General features: G+C 41.7%; 1 protein-coding gene across 5 annotated transcripts in view; it reads left to right on the forward strand.

The window, feature by feature from the left end:
• Nucleotides 1-13,709, forward strand: part of ADAMTSL1 (ADAMTS like 1) — a 476,605-nt gene extending 462,896 nt beyond the window's left edge. For all 5 annotated transcript variants that reach the window (XM_040540933.1, XM_040540934.1, XM_040540938.1 and 2 more), the window contains 5 exons: nucleotides 204-384; nucleotides 5,377-5,584; nucleotides 8,591-8,700; nucleotides 9,765-9,985; nucleotides 11,017-13,709. In XM_040540933.1, the coding sequence (XP_040396867.1) occupies nucleotides 204-384; nucleotides 5,377-5,584; nucleotides 8,591-8,700; nucleotides 9,765-9,985; nucleotides 11,017-11,123 (827 nt within the window). In that variant the 3' untranslated portion in view covers nucleotides 11,124-13,709. The remainder of the gene's footprint in view (nucleotides 1-203; nucleotides 385-5,376; nucleotides 5,585-8,590; nucleotides 8,701-9,764; nucleotides 9,986-11,016) is intronic.
• Nucleotides 13,710-18,616: the final 4,907 nt, after the last annotated feature.

Raw genomic sequence — 18,616 nt, forward strand, 5'->3', positions numbered from 1 at the left:
GTCATTTGGCATCGCTGAACTGTACTACAGCGTCATTCAATTTCCATGTCTGATGCTTCTGAGCACAGAAAAAAAAAAAAAAGGGGGGGGGGGGGCGGGGAAGGAGGGACAACATTGTTGCAAAAGAGAGTTAGTCTCTTTTCTAAGAATCTCCTGCTGACAGTTTTTAAGTGTTAGTGTGTCTCTCCCATGCTTTTTGGCAGAATACCAGTGGTCAGTGGACAAGCTGATGGCTTGTTCCTCTTCCTGTGGCCACAAAGGGGTGCAGCTGCCCCAGCTCAGGTGCTTACTGGATGGGACTGAAGTCAACACATCCCACTGCAAAGAGAAGCCCAAGCCAGCCCTGCAGCCCATCGCATGCAACAGGAGAGACTGCCCTTCACGGTTTGTCCTTACCATGTTACTATGTCATATATGCTTTTAAAGTGTACTTGAAAAGTTTTTGGTGCTGGAGTGCATGTCATTGTAGCCTTGCCACTGCCTGTCTGGGGAAAAGTCATGGCTAAAGGGGAATTTATGAGTGCTTAACTTTGACAGTTGGGAATTAGTAGCAAGATTTGTGGAAAATGTTGACAGTAAATGGTACAGACAGTGTTTACTCCTTCAGTAGTTACGTTAGAAATGGATGGAAAAGTTACTGCTTACTCTTTATTAGCAAAGGTCACAGCTTCTTGGTACTTTTGAGTTCTTCCCTGACAGTGGGAATAGTCAGCATTTTTACAATGAGGTAGAAAACTGAATTTTCATTTCCATTTCAAGCCTCACCAGTTCTTTAAACTCGTAAACTTCACTGGGGGCTGACATTACATGGGGAGGGGGAGCACAGTGCTGTACTTCATGAAAGGAAAGATTTCACCCTAAATGGGGCCTTCAGACAGTACTTACTGTATGTTGAAACTGTAAAGTAAAAGAACTCAATGTACTTGTCTTCCTACCTCCGATTAATTACTAGCAGATTTTCAGACCCTTCAAGGCCAGATCCTCGTTAGAGAAAAAGCATTGACCTAGTATCTTTGTGGTTTATTAACATAAATTCAGTACTCTCCACATACAATAGCAATGACTGGAAAGTGAACAGAAGAAAGGAAGCCCCAGAAGTAACAATCTGGACCCTTGGAAACAAAGCTGTCCCAGTAACTGACTAGTTAGAAAAGATGCCTGCCCTAGAGCTTACATCAACTCACTCTGAAAAGACATCATGTTTTTCTCTGAGTTTTGTTTGTGATTAACAATATGATGGCTGATTTTTAAAAGATTAATAATAATAATAATAATAATATGTAAATCAAAGTTACAGAGAGGTCTAAGCTGCAAATTTCAAATCCGAACCCAGAGCCAAAGCTTCCCAGAAGATCAGTGCTTTTGAGTATCAACTTTCAGCATTGTTTCATAATTGATCAAAATACAGCACAAGAAATACGGTACATCAAGGCTGAAAAGTGTTTTCCAGACATTTACTGGTACTTGTCATTTTGGATGATGGAGAAACATCTTGAATGACAGGAAAACTTGTCCAATAAGTCTATCTTTTCTGCCTAAGAAGCCTACCTTTTCTGCTTTTCCCTTTATGACTCATTAATAATGCCCATCAAGGCCAAGTAGAATCACAGGCTTCCGTGGGCTGGCTGAGCTCAGGCCAGGCTGCTCAGGGCTTCACCTAGGCAGGGCACGAAACTTGAGGGAAACTCTCAGTAAGCCCAGGGGTGCAGCTGCCATCAGGGGGAGCTTGATAGAAGTGAGCCAACAAGAACATGAACAGGGACAAATGCTGAGCCCCATAAGGCCCTGTTTGTTAACAGCCTTTAGGCAGAGTAAAAACAATTCATCATCACCCTATGAGACTCATCGTCAAACCCATTTTTCACCCAAGCCATGTCAACCCATCCAGACTGCAGCTTGGATATTAGACTATTGATGGAGACAAGTAAATGGTTTCCATGGCCCTCACCTTGTTGTCAGATCTGGTCATTTTATCACAGAATTCAATCAGGTACGTCAGACATGACTTACCTTTGATCAGTCTGGGCTGACTGTTCACAGTCATCTTCTCCTTTTGCGCAGAAACATGAACCACAAGGACTAGCTTCTGGATTTTCCCAGGCACCCCAGTAAGGCTGACCAGTTCCCTATACGTCATCCCTACATCCTTTTTTGAAGATGGTGGCAATGCTTCTCTTTCTCCAATTGTCAGGGGCCTCCCCAGTATCCATAACCTTTCAACAATGATAGCAAGCAGCCTTGAGGGGACATGGGCAAGCTCTCTCAGCATCCTCACACATAGCCCATCTCATCTCATACATTTGTATGGGCTGAGTTTTCTTGGGTAATTCCAGCCTGTGTTGGTTGTAAATTTGGTGCCTATCCTGTACACAGCTCTGTACACACAGGAGTTTCATCACCCAAGAACTGCAGGGTCATATGTTTTTTGTATTCCACATGGCACCATAAGACTTGATTCCAACAGCAAAACAGACAAAGAAGCTAGACTTAGCAGCTACTTTGCAGTAGGTTTTGTTTCTTTGTTTGTTATCTGAGTTCCTGTGTTGCTTGAATGTCAAAAAATGCAGAAATGCAGCTGCAGATGTAAAGCTGAATTCCCTTCACAGAGTGGAAATGTCTTTTGTAAAATTAGCACATCCCATTGGACTTTGTGGGCATGAAGGGGGTCAGACAGAGGTCTGCCTCCTTTTACAGACTGTCTCAGTTTAAGTGCCCCTGTAATCCTTTGCTTTCTGTTACTGATAAACACAGTGGAGTCATGACAGCTTGAAAGACTTCTGACTACACTAAGGTCTTTCCCTTGTTCTGCTGCTTTCTCCCTGCAGAACACACTTTCCTCCTTTGCCACCCATTGGTCTAAAAAAGAATACATCCCAGTGTCTATCCAGAGAGTCAGATTAGTGTTATACTCTCTCCATATTAAAAATGCCCCTGTTCCCTAATCCAGTGGCTCCTTAGCTGAGATGTGTGTAAGTGCTTTTCTGTATTTTTCTGGATTTTTTATTCCCTCCACTCCCTTATGTCCATTGTGGACATGGTGTTCTTGAATAAGCAAACACAAGGTGGTCAGGATCTCAAGAGAAATTTAGTACAACTTCCCTCATTCAACAGAGTGATTTGGGACTGGCACTTATATTAAAAGAGTCTAATCTGATGCGAGGAGAGGTTCTAAGCAACCTGATGAGAACTAACCAGCCAGATTTACCACTATGGTTGTGTCTTGGGTAGATGGCAAGGTCCTGTTTAATTACCTTTTTTTAATATATTCTTACCCATTTTTGCAGGCAACTATTTTCTGAGTTGCCAGCGAGTCATAAGACGGAAACCAAAAGAGATGTGATGAAATATGAAACGCGCTCATTAACAGCAGTTTGCCTATGGTGATGGCCGTAAATTCCATGGGAATGGTTTATGTCTTTTTATCCCTTTCCTGAACAGTACCGCCACCCACACTCCTCTCTCAGGTCCTGAGAAACTGTTGAGATGTATGCTTGGAAAAAAAAGTTGATTGAAATGCAGGGCAGAGCTTTATGAGGGAGGGGTGGGAAAAACTTCAGTTCCAACCTCACCAAACTGCAAGAAAAAAAAAAAAAAAGAAAAAAAAAAGTAGTTGTGTCTTTGTTTTCTTTGTCAGGAGTGTGTCTGTTCATATACTTGTTTCTGTGACCTCAGGAATTAATCACCTGTAGCAACTGAGGAGCAGTAACAGATGCCTCTCCATGCGGCTCGAGAACACCTATTGCCTATTTTGCAAAGTAACCAGAAACACTGCCATTGAGGGATAAGATAGGCACTATTTTCCCCCCAATATCACACAGCTCCTGCTGTGTATTCTGAAACTTAATGAAGCAAACTGCTGACAACCATAAATCTCTTCAGGAAACTAATAATCAATTGTGTCCTTCCTGTTCCTACCAGTATCTTCTTCCCAAATGCAACTGTATGAGTGTTTCACCTAATCAACCTTAAATAGGCAAGATGTACTGTCCATCTTGGTAAGAGTTTGGACCTGGACAATTATTTTTTTGTTGTTACAGGTCTTTTATTAGTTATACTGGATGTTTTAAACCCCAGCACATATGGGATTAGACCATCAGCAGTTAAATGCACAGTCCAAGCTCAAGAGGAAAGAAAATATATGTTCTTTGTCCCTGTACTGTCCATTTACAAGCTCCATCCCTGAGCAACCATCACGCTTTACTATATTACCCCAGCTGTCAGGGAGGTAACAGAGCAGGCAGGGCCTGACACGCACCAGCAGATTCTTGGTTCCTCTGTCAGCAGCAAGTTCGAAGTGCCCTGAGAGCTACTCTATCAGCTTTATGAGGAGAGTTTTCTCTTCTGAGGAGTGAAAATTGGCTGCAGCCTGTGACTGTAACCTGTGATCAAGCCCTGTGACCCATTGCTGGGGCTGTTATTGTTGCCTGTGATTAAGGCTCCTGTGGCATAGTGGTGTGAGAGCAGCCATGTCCAACCCCTGTGACTGGGCTAGTAATATTTACTAGGCTTTTAAAAACAACCTTAAGGGCAAAACTAATATGAATTCTGGGCCCAAAGAACTGTCAGAGAGATACTTAAATAAAAAATATAATCTTTTCCCGGTGTTGTGGTTTAGCCCGGCTGGCAGTCAAACACCACACAGCCGTTCGCTCACCCTCCCCCCTCCCTCTCCGGGATGGGGGAGAGAAACGGGAAAGTGAAGCCTGTGAGTTGAGATAAAGACAGTTTATTAAGACAGGGAAAAGAATAACAACAATAATAATAATAATAATAATAGTATTAATAGTAATAATGTGTACGAAATAAGTGATGCACAATGCAATTGCTCACCACCCGTTGACCGATGCCCAGCCTATCCCCGAGCAGCCGGCCCCCCCTCCACCCCGGCTAGCCACCCCTATATATTGTTCAGCATGACGTCAGATGGTATGGAATACCCCTTTGGCCAGTTTGGGTCAGCTGTCCTGGGTCTGTCCCCTCCCAGCTCCTGCTGCATCCCTAGCCTGCTCGCTAGCAGGACAGAGAGAGGCTGAAAAGTCCTTGGTTTGGAGTAAGCACTGCTCTACAACAATTAAAACATCAGCATGTTATCAGCGCTCTTCTCATTCTAATCCAAAACATAGCACCCTGCCAGCTACTAGGAGGAAAATTAACTCTGTCCTAACTGAAACCAGGACACCCGGCTTCCATCCTTTGAGCAGTTTTCAGTGACTACTACAGGAGGCTGAGGCACTCAGCACTTTCCAGGGTCGTGGCCCAAATGAACCAAGCCATTCTTTGGACCAACACATAAACTCTGGTTGGCACTGATGATACCACAGGCAGCATGCTCAAAGCACGTATGTGCTCCCTGACTTCCTTGCCTTTCTCTGACAGATGGATGGTAACATCATGGTCTCCATGCACACGGAGCTGCGGTGGAGGCATCCAGATGCGGCGAGTGACATGTCAGCGGCTGACAGCAAAAGGCAGCTCTGTCCCGATGTCGAACGAGGCTTGTGTCCAGGTGTCCAAGCGCCCCGTGGACACTCAGAACTGTAACAGGCAACCCTGTGTCGAGTGGGTGGCCTCCTCCTGGGGCCAGGTAAGAAGCATGCCAGCAGTCTGAAAACAGCCTCATAGTGTGGGCTGGGGAGAGCTGACAGAATATGGGAGGCTATGGTCTGCAGGTTTTTGAGAAGGCGACTAATTTGCTCAGCTCTTTGAACTCCAGATTTGATGCACTGCATGGTTGGGTTTCTGTAGCTTCCTGCAGTCTCCAGAAGAACTGCTTGTGAACAGGACTTCCACTGCAGACCCCTATTTTGTCCCCAGTAGAAATATCTGCTATCTTCATTATAATGACAGGTTACAAGTCTGGGAAATAGCATTCTCTGTGTCTACAATTGCCCTTACCACCCATGGAATGTGTCTCAGTTTTGGCTGTCAGGAGTCAGGACTAATGGTCATGGTAGGTTTGGTGGGTTTTGTACAACAACACAGTTTTAAAATGTTTCTGATGTTGCCCGAGAACCTCATAAAGTACGAGTCTTCTTGATTAGCTTCACAATGAAATGCAGAATAGGAGGCTACAAGCATTTTCAGATTACTTCATGCTGTTTTTCAGATCTTCAAATTCTCTCCTTACAGCTTCATACAATGATCAGATGTTAAAAAGTTTCTTTCCATAAATACCAAATGTTCCAAGTATTTGGAGTTAAATCCCCTTATCGTGGGAATCCAGAGAAAAGTTTGCTTTGTCTTTTTTTTTTTTTTTTCTGTGAGCTGAGATTTCCTGAAAAGATACTCGCCAATACACATTCAATTATAACCTAGGACCAGTCATTACTATCCTCCCTTTTCTCTCCACTCCAGCATGTCTGAGCCGTATGTGAAGGCTGATGAATCCATGACAGTCCAGACTTAGGGGTAGAAACTTGAAACTTTTAAGTCCAAAGATCTCCAAAGTGGTGACTCATGTAGGGGTATACCATACCAGGATGAACGAGAGAGTTAAAATTACAGAAGACAATTTTTTTAAAAGTTAAAGGAGATACTAATATTGCTTTAACATCACTTTTGGTGGAATAAACATTTTGAAAGGAAAAAATAAAAGATAAGGAAGTGAGGCTTCTTACAATGCCAGAAGAGGTTAACAAAGTTACTAGAGTATTAACTACCAGTCTTGACATAGTTAGCTACGATGAAATACGTTGCATCTTTTCTAATCAGTGTGTGGTAAGCCAGTTTAAAAACAATGACAAATGCTATCTCATTGTTTTAGAGGTTAACGTAACATAGTAGTTTGTTATTTATAACCACATGCATTCTGTATTTGCTTAGAGTATCATGCACAATACAGCATGCCTCATCAGTTTTCTTATGATGTTAGAAGAAAAATCTTCGGAGACTAGAACTTATTTTTGTTCACTAGTTGAAAACATCTTCATTAAACTCTTGTGTATTTTGGAAATTTCCCTCATGAAAGAGGAGTGAGTTATTGTATTACATTTATGAGTAAGCAAGGAAATATCTTTCTTTATGAAGGAAACAAACTGTCCAATTTTCAGTCCCTGTGGAATTCCAGGTAAGGACTGGATTATCCTTTCAAAAAAAAAAAATTACCTCATTCTTGCTTTTAGATCATTATGGTTTATCCAGGTCTCCATGACATCATACTCAGCCAAGATGATCAAAGAGATCTGAATTCATTTGTTGCACCTGACCTCCGTGCATTATAATATAGTATTTCTCCTGCTTAAAAAAATGATGTCCCACATGGGGCTATACAGCTCAGTCTCTAAGCCAGAAGACTATTTGCTCTCTGATTACAGTTAGGAATGTACCACTGGCTCAGTGGCTCTGTGGCTCAATGACTGTCTGAGTAGTATCATGGGATATTCTAAAGAGGCCATCAGGTCCACATTCCCTAAGTGCAGTGACTAACTTTCCCAAAGAACAGAGAAAAACAAATGACTTACCCTCTCTGTGCCTCCAGAACTAATTCCTTTTCTTTCCCTTCCACCTCCCATTTAATATTAGTGGCATTTCATGGGCTGTTTGACCTGTGCTATGTATCACATAATGTTTTGAAAGCAGTCACTCAAGCTTGCTGATGATGAGGACTGCCAGTCCTACAGGTAACGCAGAAGTGCTCTACACGCTCCAATGAATGACATTTCCACCTACCTTGCTCAACAAGGGGCTTGACTGAGAGCATGGGAAACAGCACAGTCATTTTCTTCTCTCTTCCAATTATCAGAGAGGGAAGAAATAGAAGCAGGAAGTGAGCATTATGTGAGGAGTGCATGGTAATGTGAAATGGAGCTTCTAGTAGCAGTGGAGGAGGATAGAAGTGTGGAAGAGAGAGCAGCCCTCTCCTGCCAAAACTTCCTCCCTCTTCACATTAACAAACCCCCAGTCTGTTCTGGAATATAATTTCCAGATACTTAATAAACAATCTGCTTCCTAACATTTGATTTAATTTTAAAAGAACACAAACACATGCTACATACCAATATCTAATTGCAGTTTAATCAAAGGAGAGGATTAGAAGAGTTAAACAGCAAGTGTGCAGCTGAGACACTTGAATTGGTTAGGATAACTTCATTTTTGGAGCAAACTTGCAGATCTGCTGTGTTTGTCATGCTTGCAGCTTTCATTTCTTGTTCTGCAATACTTTTAAATTGTTATTTGTAGTAGAATATGTCCTTGGTTCATTATGTTCTTGGTTATTAACAATTTTCCCATAAATTGTGATGGTTCAAGCTGCAAAATACACAGTAAAATGAATGTATTGAGATTTCCTGTACGGATCATAGGCTCTTGGCTAACAATGTGAGAGTATTTTATTTGCCCTAACAGATGTATTTAAGAATGAACTATTGAAGAGGAGAGGGTAATAAATTTACAGAGCAGATACAGAAATACAGTTTTAATACTGCTGGACAAAAGATGACTGTGTGCTCAGCCTCCAAAGTGTGCAGAGCTGCAGGAAGTGCTTGCAAGCTTCACAGTCACTGCATGGCAGTATGCACTTTATTTCACCAGCAGTCTTATAAAAGGGGAATATTGCCTTTTACCTCCATTAAGTGTTTCTCTGTGTTTACAGTGTAATGGGCCTTGCATTGGACCACGACTGGCTGTACAGCACAGGCAGATACTTTGCCAGACCAAAGATGGGACTTCTGTGTCATCTGATCAATGCAGTGCCTTACCAAGGTAGGAGAGGAGTCTCTTACAACTGAAACCACTGTCTTTTGCATAGATTTTGAATGGACTAGTGATTTAACTGACATTTTTTGTGTTTTCTATATGTAACAAAAAGGTCATGGTACAACCTGTTTAATTATGTGGCATAAATCTCATCAGGCTTAAGCCCAGACTTCAGTATTGATTCATTTGAGGGAAAAAGAAAAAAAAAAAAAAAAAGAGAGAGCTATCTAACAACTGAATAGCCTTCTAGGCATGCCAAATCCTGACTGAAAGGCCATGCTATCTCTTCCTAGACCAAGGGCACATTTGTTACCTCAGTTCTGCTGGTAATGAAAGAACTCCCAAAGCTGCCATTCTCCTTATCTCTCAATTAGACATAAATGCTTATTGGATAGAACGGACTCCACAGCTTTTTTTTCCTACAGATAAGCTCCACTATTGACATTATAAAAACATATTTACTTTCCATAACATTTAGCCATGTAAATCAAGCCTAACTATGGCTGAAAATTACTATTAGAGGCTCTTTGGCACCCCAACATGTATTTTAATTGTCCTTGTGATGAAAAGAAGAGAACCAAGTGTTCTTCTGTAATCTTCTTCCCTTCTGAGACAGGGTTAAAGGGAAAAGGAGGGTTTCTAAGAACTGTTTTTGTTTCCCACTGATTACAGACATCAGCAAGTAACAAACCTCTGACGAGTTTTACTGGCTGCCACTTCTTTCATTACATCTTTTCAGTGGAGCTCTGGTTTGGCATTTAATGGCAAGTGGTATTTAGGCCAAACCCTCAAATAGTTCAAATGGTCATTTAACTCCAGTTGTGCTATACCAGCTGGCAACACTTGAGGGTCTGGTCCCTGAGTGTAGTTACAAGATTGCCTTTCAGTGCATGAGGCTTACCTGTGCTTGCCCCAAGTGAAGACTTGTTCCAAACAGTGCTCTGAACAAATTATATTTGGAACATGCAAGGCTTGCAGTCCCCAGAGCGTGCATGCTGCCCAGAGTGGCACTCACTTGCTTCTCGTGCAGCACAGTGAGTGACAGGGCCCCTTTTCCCTTCTGCTCATAGGCCTTTGAGCACTCAGAACTGCTGGACTGACATCTGCGGCGTGCACTGGAGGGTCAGCCTGTGGACCGTGTGTACAGCTACCTGCGGAAACTACGGCTTCCAGTCCCGGCGCGTGGACTGCGTGCACATTCGCACCAACAAGCCTGTGCTGGAGCACTACTGCTCCTGGAGACCACGGCCGGCCAACTGGCAGCGCTGCAACATCACGCCCTGTGAGAACAGTACGTTCCTGAGCAGAGGGGAAGAGTGGGATGGAGGAGGTAGGAGGAGGCCTTTGGGTCCTCCATATGGAGCCATCTCCCAGAACTGTGGTGCTGGGTATCACAGCTGGGCTTCCTGGGGACCCTCCAGCCTGAACAGATGCAAAATGCAGTGTCCAAAGCTCAGCATCCCAGCATGGGGGACAAGGTGCCCATTGCAGTTTGCTGGCAGTGGTGTCGAGTGGGGTTGACTCGCGTTGTATCCCCTTGCTAAGCATGTAAAATGGCCCAGCTGTCCATTAGTGGTACAGACATGAAGAAAAACACAGATGTTATTGCAGTGAGCTGTATAACTGCCCTGTGATGATCCCTTTTTCCAGCCTTGATATGGAAAGTGGGACTCCATCAGATAAAAAAATGCACACAAGGTCTGGCTGAGATACTGGACAGTTTTCCAACCTGCAACTCAAAAGCAGGAGGCTTCAGGCCTCAAAAGCTGTCCGAATGATACTAGGGACCAAAGTCCTACGGAACTTGAAATGTAGGTTAAAGTGTCTAAACATCTCCACCCTGGGCTGTGTTCTTTGGCACACGTGAAAAGCACAACGTAACATCTGGTCAGCTGTGAAGGCACTCCCACACACTTTTGAAATGCATGAGATTGGACAAAGTACCTTTGAGCTACTCTGTTAAAGAAGTTTCCCGTTTAATTTACTACTTCATCTTCGGTGTAACAGCTGTTAGGAAACTCTAGAGCTTCCCTAGAATGCCAGTAGATGACACAGGAGTGCTGGAGAAGCTTCAAAAGCTCTCCCAAAAGCTCTCCTCATGCTCTGAAAGCAATGGCTGCCCACCGTGTTCTCCTTTGAGCCTTTGGCTGCATGAAGTCCCCATTCAGCATCTGCAGCAAGTCAAGGTCATGCTCACTGTGAGGCCTCCCAGTACAAAGCTGTTTTGGTCCCCTCTTGGCCACACTATGACATGTTCTCAGTTAAAAAGTCCTTCTTTCATTGCCTCATCACCATTTCTCCTTTTCGTTTCTCCTTTGGCAGTGGAGTGCAGAGACACCACAAGGTACTGCGAGAAAGTGAAGCAACTCAAACTTTGCCAGCTCACCCAGTTCAAATCACGTTGCTGTGGGACTTGTGGAAAAGCTTGAAGACAAATGCAATGAAAATGGAGGAACAAGGGGATCACAGCCTTTGCTTCACCGAGGCAAGGACTTTTACAGAAAATATAAATGGAATGGATTTTTTTTTTCATTTTATTTATTTATTTCCCTTTAAAAGAAAAAAGGAAAAAGAAAGGAAAACGAAAACCTTTTAACAAATTGTTGTTGTAAAGGGACCTGACAAGTTTTCCCTCCTATAAATCTGGGAGACAGAATGCAGCAAAATAATCATGAGGTTAGATAACAAAAAGTCAAAGAATCCCATGCCACCAGCAAAGGGCCTGAGAGGAGTGGGACTGCCCCAAAATGTATGTACACACTTGGGGATACACCAATGGATAGATGGGAAAGCGGATCAAAACGTAAACCTAGCATCACATTGAACCACCACAACATGAATCAAAGAATCAAACAGCTTGACAGATCATAGGGTTTGCAGAAAACAAAACAAAACAAAGCAAAAAAAAAAATCAAAAAAAAAAAAATACTAAACTAAACATTCATCTGTGAAGTATACAGACCATTTATCTTAGACTAGTTTGGGAATATAAGCATATGATTTTGCTTTATAAACCTATTATTAGAACCAAGATTGGATTCCTTTTTTCCTTTCTATACCCCTCTCTCCTCCTCCCAGGCCTTCAAATGATCTCAGTGGGAGATAGCTGTTGATCTTTGAGGATCCGGAGTCATGTCTGAGAAAGTTGAACAATGTTGTGTAATGTGAATGAGTCTAGAAGACATCTGAAAATGTTCCCAGGGTGTATTTGTGAGGGAGGATCGGCACTGGGAGTGTTGCCTTCAGCACAGAGATGAGGTGGTGATGTTAGCTATTATCTAGGAGAAGGAAAGAAAGTATGATCTGCTACTAACAGGCTGTAACACAAACCTGCAAATGCTGTCCTGTGCATAACACAGGAAGGAAAAATATCATTTGTGGTAACAAGAGCTGCTTTGAGTACTACGTCCTACTAACACTTCATAGGAATAGATAGGAGTACTAGTTCCCAGAGTTCAGGTTCTTTCAGAGCTGAGGTTTGGGTAAGACATTTGAGGAAGTGGGTTTTCCTTTCCTGCTAACATGAATATTTTCTCTTCTGACAGCCAAGCCTTTCAGTCAAGTAGTAGAAAAAATTTCTGATATCTTTGGCTTTGTTCCTACTCAGTAGAAACAGAATAGATTCAGCATCAGTCCCAGAGGACTAATGTCAATAAATTTTAATAAATTTGCTCCTCTCTGGCTGCCTCCCACAACAAAATGGGTGCTACAAAGCAGCGTATTTTTTAAGCCTAACACCCTAAAAATATGATCTAAAAAGTGAACCTCAGACATCACACATTATGTGTCGTCTGTGAGTCTTTCTCCCTAGCCAATTGCAGTGACTATTCATCCATTGAAGTGCTTCATCCTTTTAGTTCCTGGGCAATTCCTGCTCTGCTCTGAATAGGGCTTTAAAATTAGAAGGGATTTGCAAAGCAGGAGGTTTGAGCATTATAAAAATTTAAAGGAGAGCTGTCTGGATCTGAGGCTTTGACTTGAGACCATCTCTAAATCAAAGGTTTGGCTGTGCTTTACCCACAGTGGGGCTCAGGCCTTATGGTACATTAATGAAAGGCTGTTCAAGTACTGCTGTGTTACAGCTTCCATAATGTGGATTTTTCAGCAAAACCAGGAATCTAATTCTGAGGTCAGTGTCAGATTCATGACATTAAACTGTCTTCAGTTTGGTTGCTTCAAAACACATTTGGCAGTGGATGCTCTCACTATGAATGGGTCTTCAAGAAATAGTGTTGCTAAGCTTCCGTGTAACTTTTTATTTAAAAAAAGAAGAATGTCTTTCTATGTATGTAAATGTATATCTTTTGTGTATATTTATTAGGATTTCTTGTATAAAAAGTGCAATATTAATAATTGTACATTATTTTGTCCAGATAAAACTATTTGTGTTTTTTTTTTTTAAATCTCCCCAGAATTTTGTTCCTCTAAAATCAATGGTAATACTGTATTTTTCACTTGCATTTAATTGAGGATCTGCTTCACTGTGCACAGAGTGCTTTATAAAATATGACATGAGGGAGGGGTGGCATTTTTAACTTGTGAAATGATAGTTATGCATGGAATGAAGGACAATTCCTTAATAATAATAATAATAACAATAATAACAGTAATAATAATGTGGTGGATATTTCTAGTACAGTAGTTAACAAAAAGCAGCACGGGGAAGTATTTACATTTGTTTGATAGATAAGTATATTCAGATGATCACGTGTTGAATGGTAGCTGTGTAACCGTGCTGAGGGTAAACAAAAAGGATCAGATCTGGAGGAGCCACTGTGTCATCTCTGCACAGTGTGAATCTAATTTCACATGTTTGTTCTGTGAATTGTGACTTGGCAGCATCTCAGTAAGATTTCTGAATATTTTACAAACGAACACTTTCCTTTTCTAAAAAGAAAACAAACAAGCAAACTTGTATTTATATATATTTTTTGTACAGGTAATGCAGGATACTTACTTAACTACTGCTGTCTGATGTGTTGTTTATTAATCTTAAAAAAAAGCCAATCAAAGTAGCAAAGCTTTTGGAGTACTCTGTCCTTATTCTGTATTACCATAGCAGCAAACAGCTGTTACATGAGATACACATGATCCACCAGCATCCTCTTTCCCCAAGACAGGATCTGCCCTGTCTTAATTTCTTTTTAAAAGTCTTCAGTCATTCAGATTTTGCGCCTTGTCTTGGAGATCTGTTTGAACTCTTCAATTGCCTTTCTTCGTTCTTTTTAGCCCCTGTTGTTCTTCTAGAGCTATAAGACCACTGCTGGTCCTAAGCTCATGGAAAGTATATAGGCTCATAAAAGTATATTCCTTTTTTCTACACAGAAACTCTCAAAAACACAACTCTCCTCAGCAACCCCTGGAGTGAAGCAATGCATACTACCCCTATTATTCAGTCTTTTCTTATATGTCCCCACTACTTTCATTAACAGAACTTGCAACTCCTTGAAGCATCAAGTGTATAGTTAGAAGGAATCCTAGTCATGAGCAGAATTACAAGGAAGAAAACATGAATAAACTATTTCTCTTAACAAAGACAAAATCAGGTTTTGAAAGCGAAGCTGGTTCTGCTGTTGCCCCTTTTCAGACAAATGTTATAATGCCTCTTCTAAAAGGGAGTGGTGATTTTGCTCTCATTTACTGACAGTTTCCCCAGTATGGTGTTCCTTCCACCACTTTTTAGACCCCTACACTGCAGGTAAATAATACCTCATATAAGCACATGCACACACAGATGCAGGCCAAAGACAATCCCTAGGACTTCCAAGCGACAGTACTGAAGGTAATGGGAATTCAGTCATTCATTTTGAGTAAAACAAATATAAAACCTGGCATTGATAATAAAACGAACAGCAGACCAGCTTAGGTTCTCCAGAGAATAATTATTCTTTTTTTTATGCATATGGCTTTAGTTACCAGTGAAGTCAAAAAGCCTTCAAAACCTTCAAAGCAAGCTTCCAGTTTTCTCCCTACTAATTTTCGCTGAGAAAGAAAAACAGTTGTGCAACAAGCAGACAAATGCGGTGCTGAAAGGTTCTCGACAGGAGACCCATTCCAGGCCCCTGTTCTGTGGCAAGGTAAGGTAAGCACAACTAAGCTACTCCAGACATGTATGTCTATGTGCATGCCTTTAAAGCCATAGAAACCCTAAGCTTTTATTAGCTGGATTTTTTTTTTCCTACTATATGGCTGTAATCATATGAACTGTAAATTAAGGTATTGGGTTGTTTTTTGTTGTTGTTTTTAAGCTAACATCTCTGTAGGTACAGTTAACACTTGTTCGTTGCTCTTTTTAGCTGACTTCTACCTATCAAAAGATCCCTTCTTTCACACCTGGCCAATACTTCCTCTTCCATCTTGTGGTCTATATGAACTCATTTTGCCAGCTTCTCTCCAAAATCTGACTCTAGTCTTCCCGTCCAATCTCTTTAGTTTATCTGCACCCTCTCTCATTTTGGGATTTTGTACTTGGGCACGTACTCCAATAGCTGGAAAACAGTCTTGAATGTTTTGCAGCCACACTTCAGATCAAGACTACTCCTGCTTCACATTTGGCTCAGTCACTTCATAGTCCAGTATAGCTGCTAACAAGACATACATCGTTTCTTGTACTGCATGTTGCTTTTCTCCATCTGGTGCCTGGAATTTGCACTCCTCTGTAGTAGGCATTGGATCTCTCACCCAGTCTATCAACATTAGCAAGACTTGAATCCCAGTTTTTGCCATTGGAAGTACTGTTAGATCACCAGCCTGGCGTAACCCACAGAGCTCTTCAGTATGGTCTTTTTTCCAGCTTTAAAGTACTGGAAATAGTAGAGGAAGTATAGTGGCCTCTGTGACATCAACATCTGAAACAGCTGCTGCAGCTTTTTAGAGACAGGTTTTCTGACCCCTACTGCACCAATTTGGCTAATGAAATACAGTCTAGTGGATGATGGCGTGCTTTAAGAATGATGCGTGTGACAGTGTCAACATTATTACCAAGGTCTATCTACTGCTTCCTTCTGACCCTCCTTGCAAGTTATCCTATTAAACGAAAAGGTAATGATCACCTTATCTGTTTTGTGCCCAAAGACTGACTCATAAATAAATTTGATTAATTCTTTGTCAGTGTAATCCGACACCTCAGTTTGTAGACAAAGGTGAACCAAGTGCTAACTCTCTTCCAGATTTTCAAGACCATTAAAGTCCTCCCAAGTTCTTAATGATAACTGTCAGTGAGTCACTAATTATTTCAGCCAGTTCATATAAAATTAATTTTAGTCATTCAGGTATCTAATTTTTAACATGGAAGCTTTCAAACTATTTTGAATGTCAGATTTTCACACACACTGCCAATGTATACAGATGGAAAGCTCAGAATTGCTAATGCTTACTATGGCCCTACATAACAGCTGCAGAACACAGTATGGAAATCATCAGTTTAACCTTTTTCTTCACCCTCTTGTTTAAAAGTATATGTAAATATACCAATGGTCTTATGCATTAAGTGTCTCAGTTTTTATTTGTGGATACTAAAACAATGTCTAGTACCTTCATTGGCAAAAGAATGGGGGAGGAGACAATTGGGTATCCTTTTTCTATTGATCTTACATATTTCTCACACTAAAAGCATCTTGGTTTATCATCATTTTCTACCTCATTGCTTTTCACCATCTCCACCGAACTGTTTCCAGTTGATCAAAATCAAATCTAAAACTTAGACACATACCTAGTTATTTTCATCACATTTTGCTGTAAGGTTCTTACTTTTTTAATATATATTTTGATATGAAGTTTGATAACATGCAACCTAAAATGTTATTTACCCCAATTTATAAGGGAAAAAGCAAAGTTACAGCATCTTCTCATTATATGTTTCAGCCTTCCCCTGCTTTTTCACTGAGATACAATTGAGTTGCTCCCATTCTCAATCCCACACAGAGACATCAACACAACAATAAATTTTATTCTGCTTCTGTCGCTCTGAGAAGCAAATGTGGTGCTCAGCCTTATCTTTCCTTCAGTTATTACTCATGAAGACTGAGACTAGAAATTTAATGAAACCACAGAGTCTAGCCCTTCTTTTTGGCCAGTATGGTTATGAAATCTGGAACAGCCTATACTAAGCCATCCAATTCATTTTGGATGCCGGAGGCAGCAAGGCTGAGAGTAGTGAGAGCACTGGAACACAAGTGCCTTAGTGTTAGAGAAGTATCACAGCAGGGTCCATCTGGAAGAGATTTTTTTTCAAATGAAAAAAAAAAAGACAAAATTGAGCACAAACTCATGAAATGTACTTTAAACAGACCATCAGCAGTGGCTCCTCACTGATCTGGGCTTGTGCACCAGCTCATGATCTTAAAGAGGTTTTATGCATGGAGAAACAAGGCTAACACAGCATAAAATGTTTTCTCATCAATTAAAACAAAAAAAATCCAAAATACCACAGGCAAACAATCAACTTGTAAGTACTATTGCTAGAAATGATGGCAAAGCGTATGTCCTCTCACTGATGTGGAAAGTATCTGACAGTGTAAAGTAATAAATAAAAGTTTGAAAGTTGAAATATTTGGTTCCAATGCCACCAAAAATAACCACAAAAACAATCAGATGCAATTCATTCACATGAGAGTCCTGCCAGTGCACTTCATTTCATTTTTATTGCAGGAAACTCACTGGAGCTGCTTCACCTTTCACACTTTCCAGCTTTGCACTGGTGCCTGCTTTTGGCACTGTGACTGATGAGCATGTGCAAGGAGACCTGCACAGACTGCTTCCACAGAGAAACAGGGGATTGCATGGGAATGCCTTTAATGCCTCCCTCTGAGTCTCTATCAATCTGTACCACATGCAAGTTATTCTGCCTGCTGGCTGCTCTGAATTACACTGTTGATCAGTCCATGAAGCGTGGCAGATGGGAAGGATCAACGCAGCATTGTGTCACCCATCACACATCCATTTCTCCTTGGCACCTCACTTTGCCAGTGACAAGAGCCTGTGGCCACTGCTGCCCCCTCAACTGCTTACATAGCTCCAAAGAGCTCTGCAGCTCTTTGGCCCTGACAAATGAGCAGTTCTGAGGGTCTGATTTAACGACTAAATGTCACTTCTTTGCAAGGAGAAGTTCTGTCCTATCATGGTCCACACTCCTTTCAAAATGTCTGCCGCTGTCAGCGAGACAAACAGCTCGTGAGGAAGTCGGACGTCGTGCTCCTAAAGGCCAGGCTCATCAGCACAAGATGTCAGTGCAGGTACTGCAGCATCAACACAAAGCTCATGTAACAGAAGCAGCCCCAGTACCACGCAATGCCTGTTCTTCTCCAGAAGAGCGCTTCCACAATTCCCCTGGCACACAAATTCCCATGTAGCAGCCAAAAGACCAGGCATCAGGATCAGTCCCTGAGGGTACAGGGGGGCAGTGGCACGGGTAGGACTGCAGAGAGCCCAGGCAGGAGACTCTTCTGTGCAGGCAGGGCAAGTGCTCTGCAACCAGGTAGGAGCAGGGAGGCGGTTCAGCTGGCTTGAGCACAGTATAAGGTCTATGAAACTGTGACAACTAAGTTTGTGCAAACCAAGATGACTTTGGTTTGTGCTTGCAAACCAGAACTATAAACACACTGTCTACCTCTTGTTCACACTGCAGTTCCCTATTCTTCCTACTAACACTGTGCTTGCCTCTTAGGAGAGGGGGAAAAAAGGAAAAACTAGAATTTTCCTTAAGCCTCTAAGCCCACCGCAAAGAAAAGCTTTAGATTTGTGTAGACATAAATAAAAAAGTACGCAGTTTTATGTGGCTAAAAGGGAAAGGGGTACTGGAGGGTTGTGCTCTGGCTACATATAAATACTGTTTGCTTAAGCAGGGGCAGGATGTGAGCAACTGCACGGTAAGCACTTAGTTATGCACACATGCTTAGGATGACATGGGCATGGGAAAACACTC

Source organism: Cygnus olor, chromosome Z (genome assembly GCF_009769625.2).
Source record: "Cygnus olor isolate bCygOlo1 chromosome Z, bCygOlo1.pri.v2, whole genome shotgun sequence".
NCBI lineage: Eukaryota > Metazoa > Chordata > Aves > Anseriformes > Anatidae > Cygnus > Cygnus olor.